The sequence below is a fragment of the Canis lupus genome, chromosome 26 (assembly GCF_003254725.2).
Source record: "Canis lupus dingo isolate Sandy chromosome 26, ASM325472v2, whole genome shotgun sequence".
In the NCBI taxonomy this organism is placed as follows: domain Eukaryota; kingdom Metazoa; phylum Chordata; class Mammalia; order Carnivora; family Canidae; genus Canis; species Canis lupus.
In genome coordinates, this window is record NC_064268.1 from 7,954,403 (window position 1) to 7,981,273 (window position 26,871).

General features: G+C 46.9%; 1 protein-coding gene across 1 annotated transcript in view; it reads left to right on the forward strand.

Annotated features, from left to right (window-relative positions):
- The first annotated feature begins 3,640 nt into the window (after nt 1-3,640).
- Nucleotides 3,641-26,871, forward strand: part of KDM2B (lysine demethylase 2B) — a 120,286-nt gene continuing 97,055 nt past the window's right edge. The window contains 4 exon segments of the mRNA XM_025473845.3: nt 3,641-3,773; nt 4,436-4,580; nt 7,530-7,608; nt 8,893-8,939. Coding sequence (XP_025329630.1) covers nt 3,759-3,773; nt 4,436-4,580; nt 7,530-7,608; nt 8,893-8,939 — 286 coding nt within the window. The 5' untranslated portion in view covers nt 3,641-3,758.

The window sequence follows — 26,871 nt, forward strand, 5'->3', positions numbered from 1 at the left end:
AAATGTTAAGTGGCTTTGCTTAAACACATAGCACTCAAAAATCAGGAGCTCTTATAATCATGTATGAGAATGGCTTCAGTTTCCAACAGTTTTTAAAATCTTGTGGATTCCTAACTCTCTTGGGAGCCATCTGTCCACTCGCTGTCCAGGCTGGAGTATGTCTACTATCAGAGCTGGTTCTTATATATTCCCTCTGTCTTTAAAGCACAGAGCTGCTCAATCACTCTTTGATGAATGAAGAAATGAATGAATGGGGCCAACACAGCCAGGATTTGACTGGGTCTTTTGTAAGAATGAGAAGGAGAGTCTGGGAAGTCATTATTACTAAGTTTCAAAAACAACTGGCCTGGTCTTTTTTTTTTTTTTTTTTTTCTACAAGAAAAAGTACATCTCTTGGAGGAGCACCTTAATCTGCCCTCTCCTCTCACCTACTGCCCACTCCTCTGGGACAATTAGCTAACTCTAGGAGCTCAAGGGTCTTGGCCCTCCCCTCTTTGGCCCAAAATAACCTCCTCCCCCACTTTGAGCAAATGCCTGGAATTCTTTCAACGGGAGGACAAAGCCTTTCATCTGCCAATTACTGATAAAGGGAAAATGCAAATATCGCTGGGGAAGGTGATCCATCAAAGGCCCAACATTTATTGAGTGACCACTTAGGACCAGGCGGTAGGGTAGGCATTCTGGGGGAGTCCAAGGGGAACAACCCCCCCAGTTGGCCCATTCTTCTCTCTGGTCTGTAGTTTCCTCATGGTTTGTAAAGAGAAGGGGTTAAATTAGGTGACTACTCAACTCCTTCCCACTCTGACAAGCCAGAAAGTCCCCATTAGGGTGATATATGGACTTAACTGTTTTTGCACTGAGGTGCTGGCCATTGGATCTGAGGCCACATCAGGAGGGAGAGACGGATCTCTGGGAGGAAAGGTGAATTAGGATCAAGCATTCTATTTTGGTTTTGTCTGATTGTACTTAGCTTCCTTTTCATGACCCTCCAGCCTGGAAGCCCTCCTTTGCACATGTTCATTTCATTATGTGGGAGCAAAGGAAGGTGGTCAATATCCAAAAAGGCCTGTGATGGCAGAACCAGGCTCCAGTTTGGGCTGGCAACTACACTTACAAGCTTGTGACCCTGTGTGAATGGCTTTGCCTGAGACCCAGTTTCCTCGTTTGTAACATGAGGAATAACAAGACTATTACCCTTCAAGGGGTCTTCTGTGAGAAAGCAGCAAATAAGATGGTCCCTGATTCTTGACAGAGGCTAAGGGCAAAACCCTTCTCAATCCTACTAAGCTAACCTGGGCTATTTCAGTTTGGAAACAAATTTTGACATTTGCCATCTAGTGGACTGGAATTAAGACAAAATTCAAAGAACAGTTTTTAGGGGTGGGTGGAAAAGAATATACAAAGACAGGACAGGAAATTTTAAGGTGAGTATGGGGGAAGCTGTCTCTTAGGGTGACCAATACAGAGCTGATGGTTCACATCAGATGTCTAATGGGGAAGCCACTTCCTCTCCACACATCTGTCTGAGTGGAGTGTTGACTAGGGATGATATTGGGGCAGAGGAATCACCTTGATTGATCATTTCTCTGAGCCTCAGTTTCTCTATCTGTGAAATGACCCGTTCCAACCAACCCACAGGGTTAATGATAGAACTAAAAATGTGTGTGGTTTTTTTTTTTTTTTTTTTTGCTTGTGAGTTTTTTGTTTGTTTGTTTGTTTGTTTTGGCAAAGCCTGCTATAAGCATCTATACTGTTCCTTTATTGTAGCCTTGGTGCCCTGTCCTCATGTCCTCCTGATCGTTACCCCAAAGATCAGGCCTAGTTGGACTGGAGGAATGTTTAGGGCCTGCTTTTCTCATAATCAAAGTTGATTTGACTGTTGTTCATAATAGAATTACAGGATGGCACCTTTAGGATTCCAGTTTTGGGGGTGGACACAGCCAACCAGGTATATTGAGGGAAAGCAAGAGAGAGCCAATACCTCCTGCCAAGAATTTCTACAGGATTCATTAAGGGGCGCCCCAAAGTTTCCCGTACCCCATCCCAGAGCGCCTTGCACCTTTCCACCAACTTTTCTCCAATGAACGGCCAATAAGGGCTTACCCTTCGCCTGCTTGCCAGCTGCGTTAGGAGGCGCCAGATCCGATTCTCTCGGTATTTCACTCCTGAGCATCTATTTCCTTCTCTTGGCGAGCGCAGGGACCTTTAAAAACTGTCCAACTTCTGTTCCAGGGCTTGTCGCCTAGTAAAGGACTCCACAGACGCGGGCAGGATGAATGAATGAAAGGCAACATCTTCCGGTCAGCTTGGGTCCGAAAAGGCTCTAGACTGGCCGTATTTCCTGTACCTGCGTGTGTGTGTGTGTGTGTGTGTGTGTGTCCATATCTTTGAGTCCGGGAGTTTAAAAGTTATGCAGTCCGTACAGGTATGGAGCTGCGCTAATTTCTTCCTGAGCCCCCAAATGTCCCCTCCATATGGCAGGTCCGCATATGGGGGTCTGGAGAGGGTCGCCCCCCCCAAAAAAAAACCCCCAAGACATGCGGCAGAAAAGAAAAAAAAAATCAATTATATATACAAAGCGCTTTGAATTTGGGTCGGCCACGTAGGTAATGGGGTGGGGTGGATGAAGGAAGAGGAAGAGGGGTGGCCCGCGGGGGCCGTGGGCAATGGGGGCAGGGATTGAGGTGGGGGGTCGTTTTTGGGGGTGCCAGGCCTTGGGGCTTTCTAGCCAGCAAGCTCGGCTTGCATTTCCGCGCCTCCTGCTGAGGCCAGCCGTGCAAATCTGCACCTCCCTCCCCACCCCCTCCTCCTTCCCTCCCTCCCTGCCCCGCCATCTCCGGGATGCGCCCGCCGCCTGCAACTCAGCCCTCCAAAAGTCAGCTCTGCACACAACTCCCGGGCGGCGGCGGCGCCTGCGTGCAAGGCGCACTCGTGACCCAACAACAAAACAGCGATGCCAGGGCGCTAACGGCGCCCGGTGCCTCCCGGGCGCCCTCCCCGCCCCACATCTCCTCCGGCAGCCGCCCCCGCCCCCCCCATCCCGGGCCGAGTGCCCCCTCCACTAGCCCGGCCGCAGGCTCAGAGCGCGATCGGCAACAATGTTTACGTTCCGGGGATTATGACGTCGACGCCTCCCCCCCACAACTGCTGAAAATGGTTTCCTAGGACTTTGCAAACGGATCTGCTTAAGTGTTGGTGCAAAACTTTGTAGATCTCGGCTCTGGCTTGCTTTATTTATTTATTTTTTGGTTTGTTTTCTTTGGTCTTCCCTCCTTCCCCCCTCCGCCAAAATGCAGGGGGCAGGAGTGTTGACAATTAATTGGTGAACTCTCCTAAAAAAATGGAGGCAGAGAAAGACTCTGGAAGAAGATTGGTGTGTAGCTTTTTTTTTTTTTTCCCCAAATCTGTATCTGGTAATGATAGATCTATTTTTTTTGTTGTTGTTGTTGTTTCTTGCTGCCTTTTCTCTCCTTTTCTGTATTTTGCAAGAGGACCGGAAAAAATATAATAAATTGCATGCAAAAGGAAGCAAGCGGCTTACTCCTCCAGTCCCTTGTGAGGCTCAGAGTCTCAGACACTTAAGTGGGGAGGTGGTAGCGGGGAAAGGCGTGGAGAGAGGCTGAGCGGGCTCGGGGTTCGCCCGGAATCTGGGGGGCTGCAGGGCCCGGCGCTGGGCGGTCGAGGGAGGAGGCAGGGGATGCGGGGAGTGGTGGGGGAGTCTCCTTAGGAAGTGAGTGTGCGCGCGCGCTTGTGGGGAGATGAGGCAGCTGCTGGTGCGTTTTGGGGTCTCCGATGGGAGCTTTGTGGCGGGCCGTCTGCCTCTCCCCCTCCCAAGCCCCGACCTCCCCCTCCACCTCTTCTTTTAGCATTGGCGGTCGGTCGGCGGGGGCGGCTGGGGTCTCAGCCCTTCCATTTCAGCTTTCCAGCTTCCCGAGTAGCTCGGGGGCGGCTCCAGTCTTAGAAATGCCGCCGGCCCCCGGTTCCGGCTTCCCGGCTCTGCCGCCGCGGCCGCCCGGGCTGCTATTAGCGCCGAGCGGGGCGCTGCGGCGGCTCCTCCCGGGGCCTACAAATACCCCGCCAGCCCGTGCGCCGAGCCCCCTTAGCGGGTTACATAACCGGGCTCCCGGCCGAGTGGGCAAAACTCAACATCTATCGGGGGTGGGGGCAAGGGAGAGCCCCCCCATGTCCTTTACGTTGCCTCCAAAGATGCAGGAGGGGAGTGCCCTGCATAGGGGACAGCCGGCCCCCGGGGGCGCGGGCCCCCCTCGTTATCTTGATTTTCAGCATCTTTGGCATTTGCGCAAAGTTGCTCGGGTCGCAGTGGTGGGGTGCAAGGGGTGCGCAAGTCCTGCACCTGCTTGAGCCGGGCCTAGGGTAAGAGGCGACCCCCAGTTCCCCAATAATGCCTCGGGCTCTCTGGTTTGGGTCCCCGCAGCGCCCGATTGACCGCCAGAGATACGACGAGAACGAGGACTTGTCGGACGTGGAGGAGATCGTCAGCGTTCGCGGCTTCAGCCTGGAGGAGAAGCTGCGCAGTCAGCTGTACCAGGGGGACTTCGTGCACGCCATGGAGGGCAAAGGTGAGGCGCCCCCTCTTCGGGCTGCTCTCCGCGCCGCGGGCCGAGCGCACGTGGGGAGGGAGCTGCCGGTGGCTGGGTTCGTATTTCGCGCCCGCGTCCCCCATTCCAGGGGATCCGGTGACGAAACGAGGCCGAGCACTGGGGGGGTGGGGTGGGGTGGCGAAGGAGGAGGGCAGGCGGGAACGGGGGCCGGGCGTGGGCCTAGACCCGGCCCGCGCCCACAGCCGGCCCCAGGGTGGGCAGAGCTAGGGGACCGGCGGTCGGAGGGACCTGGGGACCGACGGGTGGACGGAGGGAAGACATGTGCGCGGCATTCCACCCCTCCCAGAGCCAGCCCAGCTCCCCGTGCTGCTTGAGGTGCGGCTGCCTGGCCGGGAGAGGGGCTGGGGTGCCCCTGGGTCATTGGGATGAGGTCCCCCCCCCAGGCCTGAAGCCTCCCAAAACCCGGTCCCGTTTCAGGCCTTGCCAGTTAGGAGCTGGTGCTGAGGATGCTCGGGTCACTGAATGATGCCCCGTCAGCCCCTCGGGTCTATGGAACCCCATAACCTTCTGGTCTCTGCCAGATTGGAGCAAGGGCTGGAGCCCGCATGTATATCTGAGGCCTCTGGCCCTTCAGCCTTGACAATTTGAAGTAGGGACTCAAAAGAGAGTTTTACCCCCTCAGCCTTCAGGCTGAGATCCCTGACCCCTGTAGTTTGAAGCGAAAACTTGCGGTACCCCTTTGGGGAACAGTCTTTTCTCAGAGTGAGACCTTGAGGGCTCTGTCCCTTGTAGGCCCTGCCAGTTTAGAGGAGAAGTTGGGGAAACCTCTGGGGTTTTGGGGTGCCACCCCAGCCTGATACCTTCAGGGCCTGAGTTTCTCCTTGACCCTAGTATTAGAATGCTGTCTGGTGGTATCCTGCCAACATTGGGGTGATGTTCTGGCTTGGGTCTGAGGCCTCCAGAGGCCCTGCGTGACCTGTGGTTCTGCCTGTGGGGTTGGAGTTTTGGAGATGCCCCTGCCTACCTAGGTATTTCCCTAAGCTCTCTGGGGTTTCTAAGTTCTTTCTTTTTCCTCTCAGATATTCAAGTTTTCTTCATAATACACCATTTCCATTTTGTTGACACCTCCTCCCTCCATCCCCCTTGGAAATCCCTTCCATCCCTCAGTGAGCTGATAACAGAGGAAGTGCCTTCCCCTCCAGGTTCTGCTTGAGTGGCTGGGACTGTAGGTTAGCCCCCCGAAGAGACTGTCCTGGCTTTGCATTTTTGAAGTTTGTCTTTTGTCCCCAACTGCTTCCTGGGGTGCTGGGCTTCAGTGGTAGGAGGTCGTGGTTGGGGGAGGGAAGAAGAAATTTCTTCCAGCCAGCCAGGTCTTAAGAACATCGCATATCCAGGCAGACAGTCTAGGGGGTGGGGGGGCTAGTCTCAAATACATTTAAATTTCCTTAGCACAAGTGGGCTTTTAATTCCTTTCATTTCTTTCCCATTTTACTGAGTTTGGTGGATCCTATGAGAAAACTACATGCAGACACTTCCTAGTCATTTGTGAGGAATTCTCAGCCCAAGATCTGAGTGTTTTCTCAAGCTCATTTGTGGAAGTTGAAGCTGAGGAGAGTTGGGGGGAGTGGGGTGGTCTGCTTTGGGTGTGGGTGTGTAGGGGGTGAATTCCAGCCAGGGAGAGACCTTAAATCTGCTGTCTGGGGTCTTTTCAAAGGAGAGAGCCCTAGCGTTTTGGTAGTTAATTCAGATCCGGCCCCAAAACTTCAAGGGAGGAGCTGAGAAACAGAAGGATCCCTTAGCCTGGATTCAAAATAGAAGCTTCTTAAACTTCTCTGCCTTTAAATCCTTAGGAATCCCCATTCACTGTGAGCCCCTGGGGATCTGAGCTGCTAAGGTCAGGGCTTTCCCCAGCTCCGGTTTTGTTCTCTTCCTCTGCTCTGAGCTGAGTTGCCTTGGCCTCCTCCCCCACCAAGCTGCCCTGGTGAACTGTTTCCATGGGGCAGGGGCTTCAGGGGCCTGTGATCTCTCCTGTCTCTCCTCTGGCTGACCAGGGAGGGCTTGTGGCCTTGTGGATTGCTTGAGTTCACCTGAGGATTTGAGGCTGTGATGGTTTATCTCTGCTTTCCTCAACTCCATATTTAGGAATGAGGTTGGGTCAGATCCCCTGGTTTTGGAACTCAACATAGAAATGAAGGCCTCCTTCATTCTCCAGGGCTTTCAATAAGGGATTTGGGGGTCTATGCTAGACAAACCCGAGACAGAGAGCTGCCTGGTGGATTTGCTTTGGGCCTCGCTGTGCCCCCTTCACGCTACCTTCACCTGAGGGGAGCGCCCTGGTCAGTTACCCAGGGGAAGCAAGGATGGCAGTAACCGGAGCAGAATTACACTATTAAGACAACAAAGCTGTGCCCAGTTCTCTAGTTATTTTGGCACCAAATACACAGTTTCCAGGGAAACCAGCTTTTCCCCCCTCCCCTTCACTATGCAGGATATTACAATAAGATCTTCCCTGATGCTCAGCTACAATGAGAACCCTCCTCCCAACCTCCTCTCTGGGGCTTCAGATCCTCCCAGGTGGTATTCTTCAATTTTGCTCTGCCTTTACTTTCTGAACTCAGCTTGGGGTGCATTTCTCTCTCCCTCTTTCTCAGTGATTGCTGGGGCTTTTTCTGTGAGGGGCTCTTTCATGAGTCTCCCTCCTCAACCTCCCTGGCCTTGGGCTGCTCATTGACAAGTTCTGACCCGTGGGGCATGCAGGGAATGACGGAGTAGGCAGAGGAGCGGATAGTTGGCATGGCTTCTCTTGGGCTTTGCCTGCTCCATTTCCCTGTCATTTTACAGGAGAGCTGGTGCCCTAGACTGGTGCTCGCATCTAGTATCACCATGTTCCTTCCTCCGGCCTGCTGATCGTGGTTCATCTCTCTTCTGTGACTTAACTAACCTGTTTTAATTCCGATATCCAAACAGATTTCAACTACGAGTATGTGCAGAGAGAAGCGCTCAGGGTTCCCCTGATATTTCGAGAAAAGGATGGCCTGGGGATTAAGTAAGTTGCTGAAATGAATTGTTTCTTCCCACATCTTTCTCCTTGACGTAGTTTATAGTTCAGGATAGATTTCTTCTATCCTTTTCCCCACCTCTCATCACAGAGAAGGCTCTTTCTTCATTATCTGGGGATAGTATCTCTTTGTTCAAGGCCTGGCAAAGGGGAAAAACCCTCCAAAGATTGGTCTCTTCCAGAGAATTTGGGCAGAGAGGACAGAGGGTACATAAACCGCGTGTTGACGTCTTTCCCTGACCTAGCCCAGTTATGTGTGGTGACTTCCTAAAGAGAATTGTGCCTCTCTCCCAAGTTAGGAAACTGAGGCAGCGCCTGAGCTGTGAAGGGATTGGCCAGTCTCTAAGCCCAGAAGAAAGGGCACCTAGATACATATTTTTCTTCTCAGACTCCCATTATGTGGGAAAGTGGTGCTCTTCTGTGCAGGGCATGTTCTCTAGGATGCTAGGCTCCAAGTCTTCTCTTTTTCTGCCTGCCCCAGCACCTGCCTCCACTGTGTCTTGTTTGGTTTACATTCTCTTAGAGATCTGTCAGAGCTCCAGGTGGGGTCGGGGAGAGATCCAGGAGGAAGGCTGGAAGAACAGGTTTCCGCCCAGGGCGGAGGTGGAAAGGAGGCTGCTGGTGTCATCCCAGCTTGCCTCTTTCTCCAACATCTAGCTACTGCCAGGCTTGCTCAAGAGTCTCGTTCCAAGGGTAGAAATCAAACCTTTGACATCACTGTTAATTAATAGTGAAGGTCACCATAGTCATTATGACCGGTGTTACGGAATTCCTGGAATTGGAATGATGTGTGTCTTTTTTTTTCCCCTTTCAACTTAAAGAGATCCCTGCAACCCTCCATACAACTCCTTTTATGGAGAGTGTTTGCTAGCGGAAGAGACACAGAGAGAGCTGCCCACCCTAAAAGAAATCAGGTGTTTGAGTGCCCAGCTCGGGACTTACCCTGGACACATGATGATTCAGTCTTCCTCTCAAAAGTGGCATGGATACTGGATTTCCTGTCTTTTCTGTGGCAGTGCTGAGCTCATATCGGGGAGAGTGAGGGGGTTGGTTTGCCTACTGGGGTGAGGAAAGGGCTCAGTGGTTGGAGATTGACCCTTTCTGGGGGGCACTGATTGGTCTATCACTTTCTCTCTAGATGATCTCATTTTGGGTTCCCAAACTGAGTCAAGGGAATGCTCTTGGAAACATGGCCTTCCCCTGCCCCCAGAGTTGGGTCTAACTCTCTTGTTCTTGGCTACCCGGCAAATGACTGTACTTCTCTTTTTCCAGGATGCCCGACCCTGATTTCACAGTCCGAGATGTCAAACTCCTAGTGGGTAAGTTGCCTGCTGTGTGTGCAGCTCAGAGATGCCCAAAGTAGGGAGTACAAGGGGCAGGAGCTCTTTACCACCCACCTATTTAGATCTTTAACTGCCCCTGAAAAGAAAGTCCCTGTGGGAGGAGGCAGGAGCAGGTGTGAGCTGCAACCGTCTGGTTCTGGAGAACAGGTCAGATTGCAAAGTCATAAGAAGCTGTATGAAAGAGTGTTTGCCAGCACACAGTTTTATGAGGCTGATTTGGACCCTAGCCTCCATCAGCAATACAATCTTAGATCTTTCCTTTGCGTTTGTTTGTGGGTTGCTGAGTAAACACTGGGTGCTTTGTGACCCCTGAAAGACTTTCAGACTTTCAGAGGGGAGGGATCATTCTTCCTGCTTCCTCAGGGTTCCAGACAGGTCTAGGGTGAGGTTTAACACCCAGTGCCCAGCAAATGCTTGTTAACTCCCTGAGCACCTGCAGAGTGTAGCTGATCACTTAGTGCTTCTGGACACCAGACCAGGTAGCCAGTGGCATTTCAGATATGGAAATCCTTTAATAAATCCATTCTTTTCATAAGTGTTTATCAATTAGCTCCTACATGATAGCAAGATCAGAGGTATGAACATGACAGGCAAGATCCCTGTCCTCTTGGCTGGAGTGACAAGCAACAAATAAGTAAACAGGTTTTAAAAATCTGTATCATTTTGGAAGGTGATAAAGCCTATGAAGAAATAAAGCAGGGTATTGGGATAGAATGTGATGGAAGCTGTATTTTATTTTATTTTTTAGTTTTTATTTATTTACTTTTTTTAGAGAGAGAGTATGTGTACACACACACACCCAATGGTAGGAGAAGGAAAGATAGAATTTTTTAAAAAATAGATTTTATTTATTCATAAGCGACACAGACAGGGAGAGAGAGGCAGAGACACAGGCAAAGGGAGAAGCAGGCTCCATGCAGGGAGCCCGATGTGGACTCGATCCCAGGATTCCAGGATCATGCCCTGAGCCAAAGGTAGCCGCTGAGCCACCCAGGGATCCCCCAGATAATCTTAAGCACGTTCCATGCCCAGTGTGGAGCCTTATGCTGGGCTAGATCTCATTACCCTGAGATCATGATGTGAGCCAAAATCAAGAGTCAATGCTTAACAGCATACTGATTGAGGCACCCAGGAACCCCTGGGAGCTGTATTTTAGATTGGGTTGGGTGGTCAGAGAGGGCCTGGGGTGTTGTGTACATTTGAACAGAGGCCTGACTGATGAGAAGCCAGCTGTGGGAAAGCACTTGCCAGATTGAGGGACAGGCTAGGAGAGGAGTAGAATGAGTAAGGGGGAAAGTAGAAGGGAGAGGTCACAGGGCTGGGGCCATGTTGGGCCTTATAGGCCCTGGCAGGGAATTTGGGTTTGACTGCTGGTGTGATGGGAAGCCACTGGATAGTTTTAAAGTAGGGCAACGGTGGTAGCTGTGCTATCTGATCTCTTTCTTTCTTCTTCTTCTTTTTTTTTAAGATTTTAATTAAAAAAAAAAAAGATTTTAATTTTATTTATTCATGAGAGACATGCAGAGAGAGGCAGAGACATAGGCAGAGGGAGAAGCAGGCTCCCTGTGGGGAGCCTGATGCAAGACTCAATCCCAGAACCCTGGGATCATGACCTGAGCCAAAAGGCAGACACTCAACCACTTAGCCACCCAGGTGTCCGTGGTCATTTTCTTTTTTTAATTTATTTTAATTTTTAAATAATTTTAAAAAATATTTTATTTATTTATTTGAGAGAGAGAAAGAGCAGAAGCAGGGAGAGTGGCAGAGGAAGAAGCAGACTCCTTGTTGAGCAAGGGGCCAAACATGAGGCTCGATCCCAGGACCCTGTAATCATGACCTGAGCCGAAGCCAGACGCTTAACCAACTGAACCATCTAGGCGCCCCTATCTGATCATTTTTTTTTGGGAGAGGGTTAAAAACATTTTTAAAATAATGTAAAATTCATACACTGTAAAATTCACTAACTATTTCAGAGTGTACAGTTCAGCACTTTTGGCACATCCACAGTGTTGTGCAGTTATTTCATAACATAGATCACCTATAAAGTCAACCCTGTACCTTCCAGTTCCTCTCAGCTTCTAACCCCCGACAACCAGTGACAACCATGTGCTTTTTGCCTCTGTGGGTTTGTCTATTCTGGATGTTTCATGTAAGTGGAATCATAGACTAAGTGGCTTTTGTGACTGGCTTCTTTTACTCAGCATCATGTTTTTGAGGTTTATCCATGCTTCATTCTCTTTTATGGGTGAATGAGATTCCGTTGAACACATGTGCATAGACCACATCTTGTTGATCTACTTATCAGTTGATGGATGTTTTTGGTTATTTCTATTTCTTGTCTGTTATAAATAATGTTTATGGGGCAGCCCTGGTGGCTCAGCGGTTTGGCGCCTCCTTCCGCCCGGGGCGTGATCCTGGGGTCCCGGGATCGAGTCCCACGTCGGGCTCCCTGCACGGAGCCTGCTTCTCCCTCTGCCTGTGTCTCTGCCTCTCTCTCTCTCTGTCTCTAATAAATAAATAAAATCTTAAAAAAAAATAATGTTCATGGACAAGGTTTTGGGTGAACATACCTTTTCATTTCTCTTGGGTCTATACCTAGGTAACTGGGTCATATGGTAACTATGTTTAACTTGAGGAACTGCCAGACTTTTTCAAAGCAGCTGACCATTTTGTATTCGCATTAGCAACATGCGAGGGCTCCAATTTCTTTACATCCTAGCCAAGCTTGTTATTGCCTGTCTTTTTTTTTTTTTTTTTTTTTTTAAAGATTTTATTTATTCATTTATGGTAGACACACAGAGGGAGAGAGGCAGAGACACAGGCAGAGGGAGAAGCAGGCTCCATGCACCGGGAGCCTGATGTGGGATTCGATCCGGGGTCTCCAGGATCACGCCCTGGGCCAAAGGCAGGCGCCAAACCGCTGCGCCACCCAGGGATCCCTGCCTGTCTTTTTGATGATCACCATCCCAGGGGGCATGAGTGGTGTGATATGATTTGAGTTTCATAAAAGCTGATGTTGGTGGCTGTGTGGATGAAGACAGCTGACCAGTAGTTCTGTCAGATATTCCAGCCAGAATGATTAACTCCAAAGTGTTTAAACAGATACTCAGAAGGGGGGGTTGATTGGTAGAAGAATCTCAGTTAATTGGCGAGGACTTGGCTGAGGAGATACATTTTCTTTCTTTCTTTCTTTTCTTTTCTTTTTTTTTTTTTTTTAAGATTTACTTATTTATGATAGACACAGAGAGAGAGAGAGGCAGAGACACAGGCAGAGGGAGAAGCAGGCTCCATGCCGGGAGCCCGATGCAGGACTCGATCCCAGGACCCCAGTATCATGACCTGAGCTGAAGACAGACGCTCAACCAGTGAGCCAACCACTCGTTCCTCCCTCTATAAGGATTCTCTAAGAGAATGAATGAAGGCTTAGCATTATGTTGGCTGACGGGTGCTTGGTGAATAGTCCTCAGTATTATTTATTATGATGGCAGGATATGGATCTGTTGAGATTTTCTTTATGAGTAAGGTTGAAAGCTAGATTCTCATGTCTGAGATTTAGGCGATATCAGAGTCTTTTTTTTTAAATTTTTTATTTATTTATGATAGTCACAGAGAGAGAGAGAGAGAGAGAGAGAGAGAGAGAGAGAGAGGCAGAGACACAGGCAGAGGGAGAAGCAGGCTCCATGCACCAGGAGCCCGACATGAGATTCGATCCCGGGTCTCCAGGATTGCGCCCTGAGCCAAAGGCAGGTGCTAAACCGCTGCGCCACACAGGGATCCCAATATCAGAGTCTTCACAGTGTTGCTCTTGGTCCTTTTGAGGAACTTAAAAACCCTTTGCAGTTTTATTATGCTCTAGTCATATGCAGGCTACTCTTTCTTTCTCTGTGCTCCATTCTTCTGGTTGTTGAAGCAAGAGGACTCAGTTAGATGGGTCCTGACATCCTTGCCAGCTCTCAAGTCTGGGATGGCAAAGAAAGAGGGAAGGGTAATATTTGTACCCCATCTCTCTTGGCATTTCTGTGATAATCAAATGGATTGATGGGTATTGAAGTGGTTTGTGAAGGTATAGGGTGTTCCTACATTGGGAGGGGTACAGTTAGCGTGGAGCATTATTATGACCATTTTAGTCTCTGAGAGCACACACAGGCTACTTGAGAGCGCAAGAGGGCACATACTTCGTAGTGACATAAACGGCAAATTAACTCAAGCTGGCCTAAGCAAAACAATTCACTGGCTTACGTAATAAGTTTGGGGTGTGACCTTTAGATACATCTAGATCTAGGTGTTCCAAGAAGATCTCGAGAGGCTGTTCCAAGAGATCTCTTGTTTTCCCTTTCTGGTTCCCTCTTTTGCTTCCTCTTCCTGTTTCATTCTTGGGCAAGCTTCTCCCCTTGTGGTGGCAAAGATGAGGAGCCAGCAGCTCCTGGCTTTTATCCTGCCAACTCAGGTCTTCCCTCTCAGCCCACCAGTATTTCCATCAGATGTTTCTGGATTGGCTCTAGCAGGCTTAGCGCAACCCTGGTCAGTTTCAGCAGAAGCAAGTGATCTGGGAGTGGGGAAGGAGTGATGCTCCAGGGTTGCTGGGTGACATAAACATGTCCCTAACGGAAATGGGGGTTCTGCCTTGGAAGGCAGTGTCTGGGGAAGGCTGGGCCAACCCTCAGTGTGGGATCTTAGCCTCTGTCTTCCATACTCTTGCCACCTTCCCAGGCCTCGAATCTTGGGAGGCAGCTGCTTGAGAAGGGATCAGCTATTGAGGCAAGTTGGAGCTACAGATTCTTCTCTAATGCCCCCAAACGGACTTTTCTCTATCGGCCCTATTTGTATGCCATCTAGGAATTGAGGCATCTGGTCTCTGTTCTTAGCTCCTCACCTTTAAAAACAAAACAAAACAAAACAAAACAAAACAAAACAAAAGGCACTTTCCATTTTTAGGACCCTGTACACTTAAAATAAAAGCTTTTTATTGAAGTATAATTTACATATAGAAAAGTCCACGTACGGTAGCCATACAGCTTGATTAAGTTTAACAAATTGAACACACTACATATGGTACCCGGCACCCCAGGTGCCACCCCTGTGTTCCCGCACAGTCGCTGCCATCCATTGTCACCTGGACTTCTAACAGCATGGATGCATTCTGCCTGTGTTCCTACTTTATGACAATGGAATCAGGCAGGTGTCCTCTTTTGGTTTCTGCTTCTTTTGCTCAACTTGGTGTTTATAAGGCATCCAGATTGTTGTGTGTAGTTGTGGATGGTTTATTTTCATTGTTGTGGTTTTCCATTATGCGACTGTATCACAACATGTTTATTCATTCTATTATTAATGGGCTTCCAGGTAGCTGCCGGTTTAAGGCTCTGTGTCTAGTGCTCCTATGAACCCTCTAATCATGACCTGTGAACAGATGGATGCGTTTTTGTTGGACATATACCTCAGAGTGGAATTGCTTGGGTCATGGGGGATGTGTATACATTTGGTTTTAGTAGATATGGTCAAGTAATTGTCCACAGGGGTTGTTGGTCTGGTTCTGATTGCTCCACATCCTCACCAAGAGTTCGTGTTTCATTTTGGTCACATTGCTATGTTGGTGGGAGCGTAGTTTAATCACATGGTGGTGTTAGTTTGCCTCTCTTTCATGACTAATGAAATTGAGCTTCGTTGTTCATATGTTTATTTGCTAGTTGGGTATACTCTTTTGTGAACTGTCTGATCAAGTCTTTTTCTCTGTTATTTTGAAGGCTCATCTCCTGTTGGTTGTAAGATGCCTTATTTGCTAGGGCCACCACAACAAAGTACTACAGACTGGATGATGTGAACAACAGAAATTTATTTGTTCACAATTCTGTAGTCAGAAGTCTAAGATCAAAGTGTTGTAGGGTTGTTTTCTCCAAAGGCCTCTTTCCTTGGCTTTGTAGATGGCTGTCTTCTCCCTGGGTCTTCATGTGGCCTTCCTTCTCTGTTTCTGTGACCTAATCTCTTCTTGTAAGGATGTCAGTCTTGTGGGATTATGGCCTTATTTTATTTTATTTTATTTTATTTTATTTTTTTTTTAAATTTATTTATGATAGTCACACAGAGAGAGAGAGGCAGAGACACAGGCAGAGGGAGAAGCAGGCTCCATGCATCGGGAGCCTGATGTGGGATTCAATCCCGGGTCTCCAGGATCGTGCCCTGGGCCAAAGGCAGGCGCCAAACCGCTGCGCCACCCAGGGATCCCCTTATTTTATTTTAGATCTTATTTTAACTTAATTAGTTCTTTAAAGACTGTTCTCAAATATAATTACATTTTGAGGTCCTGAGGGTTAGGACCTCAACACATAGATTTTAGGGGACACAATTCAGCCCATAACGTAAAGTTTCTTGAAATATTCTGGATATGATTATGTATTCCAAAATCACCTCTGACTTTGTGCATTGGTTGCCTTTTCATACTCCTTTCATACTCCTGTATCTTTGAATGAGCAGACATTCTTTATTTTCACAAAGACCACTTAGGTCTTTTTGGTCTATTACTTCTTTTGTATCTCGTTCAAGAAACGTTTGCACATGCCAGGGTTGGAAGACATTCATGTTTTTCTGAAAAAAGCTTTATGGTTCAAACTTTCACATTGAGATCTGTAGTTTATCTGGAATTGATTTTTGTGTTTGGGACAAGATAGGGGTCGAGATTCCTTTTTTCCTGTATGGATATCCAATTGATCCCAGTACCATTATTGAAAAAACACCCTCTCCTCAATAGCACTGACGTATTGTCTTTGTCATAAATCAGGTGACTGCATTTGTGTGGGTCTGTTTCTAGATGCATGTCCCCTGAGCAGCTCCCCCATCCCACAACCAGTACTCTCAACCCTAGATAGTTCATTTAAGAAGACTGGGATAGGGATCCCTGGGTGGCGCAGCGGTTTGGCGCCTGCCTTTGGCCCAGGGCGCGATCCTGGAGACCCGGGATCGAATCCCACGTCGGGCTCCCGGTGCATGGAGCCTGCTTCTCCTTCTGCCTATGTCTCTGCCTCTCTCTCTCTCTCTCTCTCTCTGTGTGACTATCATAAATAAATAAAAATTAAAAAAAAAATAAGAAGACTGGGATATTTTCACATCTGTGGCCTGGGAGTTGGGGGGATAGGGAGCCTGGGAAAGAGTTCTAGTTGCCTCTGAAGATGCTTTAAACTTTCCTAGAAAACATATCCATAAAGTGCTGGGTCCCCACTCACTCTCCACAGTTATGTCACTGAGGGATGGCTCCCAGCCATGGTGTCCTGCATATTATGTCTTTATTGTCTTTCTCTCTAATGAGGATACCCAAGCTAAGTGATGTTTTCTTTAGCTCCCTTTCTTGAAAAATCTTCATGACAAATCACCTCATTCACTATTCATTTATTTACCCAATTATGGTAAATAAATTGGGTATCTTTATCTTTTACTGTATGTTTATCATATGACCTCATTTTGTCCTCACCAATAATCATATAAATTAAGTGTTACTGTTCCCTTTCCCAGTCGGGGATCCCAGGCTTAGAAGGAACAACCCATGTGGCCCATAGATGGACCATTGAGTTCGGATCTGAACCCAGCTCTGGGCGTTTCCCATGCTTGTGCTTCATGACTTTCTCCTCCTCTGTGTCGTGTTGTGTCCGGTGAAGGGGACTCATCAGACATGCATGTGCCCTTAACAGGCTGTTCTTGGTAAATTCTCACTCCTTAGAAATCAGCGATAGACTTGCTTCCAGACCTTTTTTTTTCAGTTGGTTTAAAAAAATCATAGACATTTTACATCGTAAACCCTGGAAGAGTTCTTAGAATCCTTGTAGTCTTGCTTTCCCCTTTTACAAGTGGGAAAAACTGAGGCCTGGAGGAGAAGTGACTTGCAAGTTGCCCAGACAGCAGATGGCACATCAGATTCAAACGTGGGTTTGAATTTCAGTGGTTGGGAGACGGTGATGCTTGTAATGCAACCCCGAGGAAAAGTAGACTTGTGTGAGGGATGTGGATGGGCTTAGTTCTGGCCATGCTGGATGGAGCTCTGGAGGAAAACTCAGGTTGGACAGACGGGACGGGAGGCATCCACCTGGCGGAACAGACAGAAATGCAAGCAGGGGGAGGTGCGTGAAGTCAGGAGGGCTGAGGCCCCTGAGCCCCAAAGGAAGAAGGGTTTCAGAGGGGTTCAGTTATGTTTCCTTTTTTACTCTTTAATAAGATGAACACCTAGCTCACTGGGTTTTTTGTCCTATTTCCCTTTTCTTGGAAAGCTACTGTTCTGAAATCAAATTTTTTTTTAAGATTTTATTTATTAATTAGAGTGAAAGAGGGAGAAAGCGAGCATAAGTAGGCAGGGCGGCAGGCAGAGGGAGAGGGAGAGGTAAGGTTTCTGCTGAGCAGGGAGTACCATATGGGGCTTGATCTCAGAACCCTGAAATGATGACTTGAGCTGAAGGCAGACGCTTAACTGATTGAGCCACCCAGGTGCCCCTGAAATCAAAATCTTGACCGCATTTGGGCCTTGGGGAACTAAACTTGCTTCTGCCCTCTGTTTACCTAATAGGAATCACTCCCCTGTGGAGTAGCTCCTTAGACTGGAACTACTAGCGTTAGCTACTGCTGAGATCTTATCACAGGCCAGGGACCACTCCCATATTATTTTGTCTGATCACGTAAAACTAGGGCAGCCCTAGTGGCGCATCGGTTTAGCACTGCCTGCAGCCCAGGGTGTGATCCTGGGGTCCCGGGATCGAGTCCCACGTCGGGCTCCCTGCGTGGGACCTGCTTCTCTCTCTGCCAGTGTCTCTGCCTCTCTTTCTCTCTCTCTCTCTCATGAATAAATAAATAAAATCTTAAAAAAAAAAACTAAATAAAAAACCCAAACTGTATTTACCACTATCCCCATTCCATAGATGTCAAACTGAGGCTCAGAGTGACTTATCCACAGTCAAATAGCTAATGTGTGGAATTGCTGAGATTTATGCCCATATCCATTTGACCAAGGAGCTGTTCTTTTAACTTCTGTGCAGAGCTGTGGCTGGTTCTCAGTGTCCTGTAATCCATAGCTCTTTATTGTTTTTGGCTCAGGTGTCTTTTGAGTTTTCTTGGCTGATTGGGTTTAACCTTGATTTGTTAGTCTGGGTTTGTATCTTCTTAGGCTCATCTGTCTGGGAGGGTCAGGCAAGGTCTTGAACCCAGGGCACAACAGAGACCCAGAGAGCCTCAGGGCTCTACGTGCCCAAGGCCTCACTGCTAGGAGATAGCTGAGTGAGATTTGAACCAGGGCTGGTGCTTTCTAGAATAAACAGTAGTACCTCTGCAATGGATGAGGAGATCCTGTCAAGAAGCAGAAACAAAAACCAATCCAGAAAGTGGAGGAAGATAGGGTTTCCAGAACGATGATGCAGGACAGTTGTGGGCACTCTGTGAAGAGTGGGCTCAGGAGGAGTGTGGGGTCAGTGCCCGAGTGTGCTTTATATTAGTGTTCAAAGTGACTTTTCAGCAGCCTCTTTCCGGCTCTGAGCCCACAGCTCTTGGAGCTGACTGATGGGGCCTTCAAAGCAAGGGCCATGGGGCCACGGATTAATTTCTGCTGCTGGAATTTGTTGGATGTGTGTGTAGCCTGGGAGCCCAGAGAACCAATGAGATGGGGGGAGGAGTGGAGAAAAGGGGGGTGGGCTGAGTTGCTGGCCTACTTAGGAATGCCAGGCTCTGCTCAATGTGGAAAGTTTCTCCTGTAACCCATTGATTTCAGGAGCCTGAGAGTTCCAGGGCTCCGGGTCCCTTGCAGGATCCAAAGGGCAGTATGTCCCTGTCACTTGCTCCAGGGATGGCTGCTTCCCAAAGCGTGGAGGGCCACATTCCATTCTTAGTGCTGACCTGCCCCTCCTGTCCCCTGGGGGCACATGCCTTCTCCCTTGTGCTCAGCTTCCTGCTCAGACACCTGGCACTTATGCCCAGCTCTCCTTTGCCATCCGTGGCAGACTAGACTGGGAACCTGAGAAGATGGAGGGCTAATTCTTAATCTCCCAGCTCAGACTGAAGAGGACTGGCAGGCCCCAGTGTCCCCAGTGACCCCTGGGGCAAGCCTTTAGGTCTCCTCCCCCACCTACTTCTCCCCAGTTCACATTTAAGGGATCTGTTCTGATCTGAGTATTTGAGAACTAGGCTAAAAATCAGTGTGTCGGTCCTGCTAGAGGACTGATAAAAGACCTAACCCAGCAGTTTTCAAAGGGAGATCCCTGGAATCCAGGTCTGAGTTCTGAGTGCCAAACCCTACCCCCTGCCCCCCTCCTGTTTCAACCGGAGCTACTTGTTTTTATTTACGCCTTTGGCTCTTGTCGAAGCTTCTGTTTGAAGAAGGAGTTCTATGGCGATGAAAACAGAAGTATAAAGGTCAGTTTTTCCTGTCTTTGCACACGAGGCATCTGAGGCTTGGAGCTGGGTCAGTGAGGGTTGCTGGGACTGGAACCCAGTCCAGGGCTCCTGGCACTGTCCCAGGTGCCCCACAGGCTGCCACTGCTCATTGTGTGGCCTCCTATGGGCCGTTGCTGACCAAGGAATGAACAATCCAGGCACCCATTCCTCCAGCTTGGTTCTTCCAGTGAGAATAAAAGACCCTGTTATGGGGCTGTTTCTTCAGGGTTAAACTTGCGGTGCTTGAGAAGTCCATCTACAGGCAGGAGAAAGAGCTTCCTTACCCTTTCTGCCCAGTTGGGGCACCTCCTTATTTCATATTCAGAGCCTCATGACCCGGATCAGCTCAGTGGGCTAGTGGCTAAGTGTGTTGCAGACCCTCCCATGTGCCAGACATTGTGTTGGGCTCTTTTAAGTCTATGGGCCACTTTTACAAATAAACACCTTCCAAGTCTAGAAAGGGTGAATGAGTCTCTGGAAGCCACAGAGGCAGTAGTAGAGCTGGGACTTATAAAAACACTTTTTGCTGGAGAGAATTTTAAAAAGTGATGAGCTGGCAGAAAGTGTAATGAACGCCCATGGATGCATCAGCCAGACCCAACACCTGCCCTTGCCTTACCTCTATCTACTTCCTGTTCTCCTGCAATGTTTCAGGCAGATCTAGGCATTCCATAAAGTTTTCAGTGGATAGTTCTAACTATCTCATCCATAAAGTTTTCAGTGGATAGTTCTAAACAAGAAGGGATTTTTTTTTTTTTTTTAATTTATGATAGTCACAGAGAGAGAGAGAGAGGCAGAGACACAGGCAGAGGGAGAAGCAGGCTCCATGCACCGGGAGCCCGACGTGGGACTCGATCCCGGGTCTCTAGGATCGTGCCCTGGGCCAAAGGCAGGCACCAAACCGCTGCGCCACCCAGGGATCCCACAAGAAGGGATTTTTTTTTTTTTTTAAGAAGGGATTTTTAAAACCATAGCCACAATTGTGATTTCACACCTAATCTCTTATTTTTTTTAATTTTATTTTTGAAGATTTTTATTTATTCATGAGAGACACAGAGAAAGAGACAGAGACATAGGCAGAAGAAGCAGGTTCCCTGTGGGGAGCCCAATGTGGGACTCAATCCCGGAGTCCCAAGATCATGCCTTGAGCTGAAGGCAGATGCTCAACCACTGAGCCACCCAGGTGTCCCTTTTTTCTAAAAATTTTAAAAAAGCTTTATTTGAGAGAGAGTGAGAGACACCTGAGAGGGTGAGCATGAGCAGGGTGAGGGGCAGAGGGAAAAGCAGATTCCCTGCCGAGCAGAAAGTCTGATGCAGGGCTTGATCCCTGAGATCATGACCTGAGCTGAAGGCAGACACTTAACCTACTGAGCCGATCAGGTGCCCCTCTAAGAATATTTTTTTTTAGATAATCTATACTCAATGTGAGATTGAAACTTAGAACCCCAATATCAAGAGTTGTACACTCTACCGGCTAAGCCAGCCAGGCACCCCTCCTAAGACTAGTTTTATTATTTATTTATTATATTTATTTATTATTTTATTTTTAAAAGATTTTATTTATTTATTCATGAGAGATACATACAGAGAGAGGCAGAGACATAGGCAGAGAGAGAAGTAGGCTCCATGTAGGGAGCCCGATGTGGGACTCGATCCTAGGACTTCAGAATCACATTCAACCACTGAGACACCCAGGTGTCCCTTATTATTTATTTTTAAATACCTTGACATTTTCAGGGTGTTAAGGTACAGTTTTGGAAATTATCGCATCCTAGTAACTAAATGATACTATTGAAATAGATTATTTTAAAGTTGCATTTCTTTTTCACAGAATATGTTTTGTCATTTTTCATTTACTAAATGATAATGAATCTCAGCTGCTCTTTATTTTGTTCTCATTTATTTATTTTTATTTTTTATTTTTTAAAGGTTTTATTTAGGGATCCCTGGGTGGCACAGCGGTTTAGCGCCTGCCTTTGGCCCAGGGCGCGATCCTGGAGACCCAGGATCGAATCCCACATCGGGCTCCCGGTGCATGGAGCCTGCTTCTCCCTCTGCCTGTGTCTCTGCCTCTCTCTCTCTCTCTCTCTCTCTCTCTGTGTGACTATCATAAATAAATAAAAATTGAAAAAAAATAAAGGTTTTATTTATTTGAGAGAGTGATTGAGAGAGATAGCATAAGCAGGGGCAGAGGAAGAGGGAAAAGCAGACTTCCCCCTGAGCAGGGAGCCTGGTGCGGGGCTTGATCACAGGACCCTGGGGATCATGACCCGAGCTGAAGGCAGATGTTAACCAACTGAGCCACCCAGGTGCTCCTATTTTGTCCTCATTTAGACTAAGAATAAAGTCATAGTTTACAGATTAATATATGTGTGCTTGTGTGGGAGGGATCTATATATAGGAGTAAACAGGAGTGATGAGTGTTGCATAAAATATTTTACAAAATGCAAGTATCAAGGTATATACATATTTGAAAACATATTTGTGCCCAAAGTTTATTCAAAATTACATGTGGGTATATATGTACTGTATGGAAGGTGTTATGTGTTTTAAAAATACCACTAATTTCAAGGGGGGAAGGGAGCAGGAGATATAGTCTTCTATTTATGGAATTAATAAGTCATGGGGATGAAAAGTACAGCATAGCGAGTATAGTCCGTGGTATTGTAAAAGCATTGTATGGTGGTGACAGGTGGTAGCTACACTGTGCTGAGCATAACACTACATATAGACTTGTTGAATCACTGTATTGTACACCTGAAACTAATGTAACATTGTGTGTCCAATATATTTCAATAAAAAAAAAAACATTTATCAGCCCAGCAGTCCTTCTGGGATATACTTGGGATATATGGACTGTGAATAACTGAATATATGACATCTAATATTTAGAGTTTTTCTTAATGTACGTATACATGTATTTTATATATCCATATTAATGTTTACACATGTGACATTTATACACACATGCATATTATATGCATTATATGTATATCACACACATATATAATGTATGTTAAACAATGGAGAAATTTACCCAGTTTAAGGGGATTTTTTTTTCAAAGATTTATTTATTTATTTATTATTCATGATAGACAGAGAGAGAGAGAGAGAGAGAAGGAGGCAGAGACACAGGAGGAGGGAGAAGCAGACTCCATGCAGGGAGCCTGATGTGGGACTCGATCCCAGGTTTCCAGGATCATGCCCTGGGCTGAAGGCGGCGCTAAACCGTTGAGCCACGGGGGCTTCCCTATATATATATATATATATATTTGAAATCTTTTTATTATAGTGTTTGATTTGCATTGTATATAGGCTGGCATCATACATAAAACCAACTTTATAGAATAGTATTGATGTGATGACCTATTATTTTTAGGGTCATCAAAACTGTACGTTTCTTGTGCATTAGTTTTATTGTGCAAGTTTGGGAATCAGGTTAACGAGTTGGAAGTATTCTGAAAGAGAAGTTCCTGTATATAATCTTGCCTATGTTAGATTGGGAGGGATGGGAAGCTGTGACTTGCATGTAAATCTCTAACTTCGGGGACACCTGGGTGGCTCAGCTGTTGAGCATCTGCCTTTGGCCCAGGGCATGATCCTGGAGTCCCAGGATTGAGTCCCACGTCGGGCTCCCTGCATGGAGCCTGCTTCTCCCTCTGCCTGTGTCTCTGCCTCTCTCTCTATCTCTCATGAATAAGTAAATAAAATCTTAAAAAAAAAAATTCTCTAACTTCTGTGCCGTGAGATGCCATGGCAGATTTGGTATTCTTTTTTTTTTTTTAATTTTTATTTATTTATGAGAGTCACAGAGAGAGAGAGGCAGAGGGAGAAGCACCAGGAGTCCGACGTGAGATTCGATCCCGGGTCTCCAGGATCGCGCCCTGGGCCAAAGGCAGGCGCCAAACCGCTGAGCCACCCAGGGATCCCCAGATTTGGTATTCTTAAAAGCCTTTCAGTTGTATCCAGCATTAATTGTCTGAATATTTAAAACCATTTTTTAAATTGAAAGAAATTATTTTTTTCACAACTGTTTTTTGAAGTAGGTGGTCCAAGTGTCCCTTTATCATTTATTAGAGAGAGAGAGTGTGGGGGGAAAGGACAGAGGGAAAGAGAATCTCCAGTAGAATCCCCTCTGAGCTCGGAGCCTGACCACAGGGCTTGATCTCACCACCCTGAGATCATGACCTGAGTGAAATGAAGAGTTAGATGCTTAATCAACTGAGCCACCCCATACAGGCACCGCAGAAAAATAATAATTCATTGAGGTGAAATTCATGTAACATAAAATTAATCATTTGGAAGTATAATCCAGTGGGGTTTAGTGCATTCACAGTGTTGTGCAACCATTACTTCTCTGTGGTTCCAAAACATTTTCATCACCCCAGAAGGAAACTCCTACCCATTAGCACTCCTCATTCCTATCCCCCAGCCCTTGGCACCTACTTCTTACCTATTCTGGACATGGTAAATAAATGGCTTCATGCAACATGTGACCATTAGTGATGGGCTTCTTTCATTCACCATCATGTTTTTGAGGTTCATCTGTGTTGTAGCATGGATCAGGTAACTACATTCATTTTTATGGCTGAATAATTTACATTTTAAAAAAGTTTTTATCTTAGTTCCAGTTAGTTAACAATACAGTTAACTAACTGCATTGGGTATACAATATAGAAATTCAATATAATTTGCATTTCTTAGTATTTATTTCTTTTAAGTTGATAGGGGGCTTTTTTTTTTTTTTTTGAGTAAACTTTACACTCAAGGTGGGGCTTGAACTCCATGACACTGAGATCGAGTCACATTTTCTACTAACTGAGCCAGCCAGGCATCCCCAGTTGATAGGAGACTTTTTTTTTTTAAAGGTTTTATTTATTTATTCATGAGAGACACAGAGAGAGGCAGAGAGACATAGGCAGAGGGAGAAGCAGGCTCCCTGCGGGGATCCCAGTGTGGGACTCTATCCTGGGACTCTGGGATCATACCCTGAGCCAAATGCAGATGCTCAACTGCTGAGCCACGCAGGCCTCCAAATAGGAGACTTTCGAAAGAGAGAGTTACATTTAGAAAAACCAACTTTGTTGGTCATTTAGTACCTGATTTTTGTGTTTGTTTCTGTATTTATTTATTAAATGTATATGGGTTTATTAAGCAGAGTTTCTACATTTAATGTTGCAGTGTGAGTGTTACAGGATTTCTTCTCTTTCAGTGCTCGTGGTTCTTGGTCATGCCACTTCAAAGGATGACAAGTAGACCAGGCAGAGTGGTGGACAGCAAAGCGAGGTTTATTGAATATTGTACAAAGCCCCCAAAGAGGGAGGGGACCCAAGAAGGTTGCCCTGAGTTTTTGTGTTTAATGACATCTTCATCGAGATATAATTCATATACCATGTAATTCAACTGTTTAAAATGTCTGAATCGGTGGTTTTTCATCTGTCCACAGAGTTGTGCAAACATTGCCACAATCAATTTTAGGACATTTTTATTACCCCCCTGCCATAAGACACTCCTCCCCCCCCATTAGCCATCCTTATTATGTTTTAGGATCTGAAGTAGTCAGTCCATTGGACTTGCCGGCAGAGATTTAAGTGGCTCTGACTTTCTATGACTTCACTTTCTCCACCTGTAATTGTAGATGAAATTGGCCAAGTCGGTAACATGACCTACCTGCTGGCACTTTATGGAAGTGTTTCATGTGCATGATCTCATTTAAGGCTCAGATCAACCCCATGGGCTAATAACTACCATTTTTGTCTCCATGTCACAGATGGGGAAACTGATACTCAGAGAAGCTAAGCAGCCTGAGACCCAGCTGGCATTTGAACCATAAAGTCTTAGCTTAGTTGTGCAGTTGTCAGAGCTGAGTTGCTGAGCTTCTGACGCTGTGATTCCCATCTACCTGCCCAGCAGTCCTTCTGCTGGCAGCTTTGCAGATGTGACCTTGTGCAAGGTTAGGGAGGAGAGGCAGAGGGAGGCGGGAGGCGGGAGGCTGGCCGGAGAGGGGCGAGGGTTTGGGGGCTTGTTCTCTTTCACCTTCCCCTCTCCCCTCCCCCATCTCATAGCAGGTTCTCTGCCAATTAGGCTTCCCAGAAAAGCTGAGCAGAGCCCACCTGTTCCAGAAGCCCTGTTTAGGAAGGAGGCAGCACTGTCCAGGGCAGGCCAAAATTTCCAGCAAAGTTCAGGGATGCCCCCTGGTGGATCTGCACTCCTGACTCAAAAACAGCTGTTTTCTGCATCTTCCCAGGATCTAGGCGGTCACTGAAGGAAGGATCCTTTTTCACGTGTGATCTAGATTCAGTATTGCATTGGGCAGGGGCAGGAGTGCGAGGATAGGGACCTGGGCTGTGGATTATATTGAATTGGCTTCAAGTTCTAGTTCTACTACTCATGCACTGGACATTTTAGGTCCAAGCCTCAAGTTTCTCATCCATCAAATGGGTATAAGTGAAGTTCTACCTCACAGAAACACAATTAACTTAAGATAACCTGTGTAGAGAGCTTGCCTGTGCTCTGTAAATGTTAACTATTCTTATTGGCAGAGTATATTCTGGAGGACTTGAGCTGATCTTGTCACCTCTAGGCACTGGATTCTTCATTTATAAGACAGGGACAGTCCTACCTCACTTCTGGGGTGGTTGTAAAAATTAGATAATGAATCTAAAAGATAGTAACGCCCAAGTTCTCCTATGTGCACAAAGGGTTACTTTTATTATTCAGTTCCTGCTACACGAAAGGCACTGTGTATTTATTCAACAAATATTGACCATGGGCCTATTATAGGGCAGGCTCTATGCACAGAGCTGGGTATATAGCACTGAACCAGATGGGAATATTACTCACATCAGCATGTAAGTTCCATGAGGATTTTGTCAGTTTCAAGGGTTGGCAAATTTTTTCCGTAAAGATTAGAGAGTAAGTATTTTGGGCTTTGCCGGCCATTCACTCTCTGCCAGCTACTCAGCTTAGTTGGTGTAGCATGGAAGCAGCCAGAGACCTATGAACCAGAGTGTGGCTGGTGCTAATACAATTTTTATATATGGGTCCAGAAATTTGAGCTTTGTATCATTTTCATATCATTTTTCCCCATCCTTTACCACTTAAAAACATAAAAATCATCTGTAGCTTATAGGCCAGACAAAAACCGGCGGTGGGCCAGATTTGCCCATGGGCCATCATTTGCTGGCCCCTGCTTGCTTAGTTTGCTCTTTGTTCTTGGAGTAGCTTTGAACAAGGTGATCACCTGCTCTGGTTATTTTCTTTCTTTCTTCTGGTTTGTCCATTTCTTTTTCTTTTTTTTAAAGTATGCTTCGGGCAGCCCTGGTGGCGCAGCGGTTTAGCACCGCCTGCAGCCCGGGGTGTGATCTTGGAGACCCGGGATTGGGTCCCACGTCAGGCTCCTTGCGTGGAGCCTGCTTCTCCCTCTGCCTGTGTCTTTGCCTCTCTCTCTCTAGCTATGTCACTATGAATAAATAAATAAATAATCTTTAAAAAAAAAAAAAAGTATGCTTCA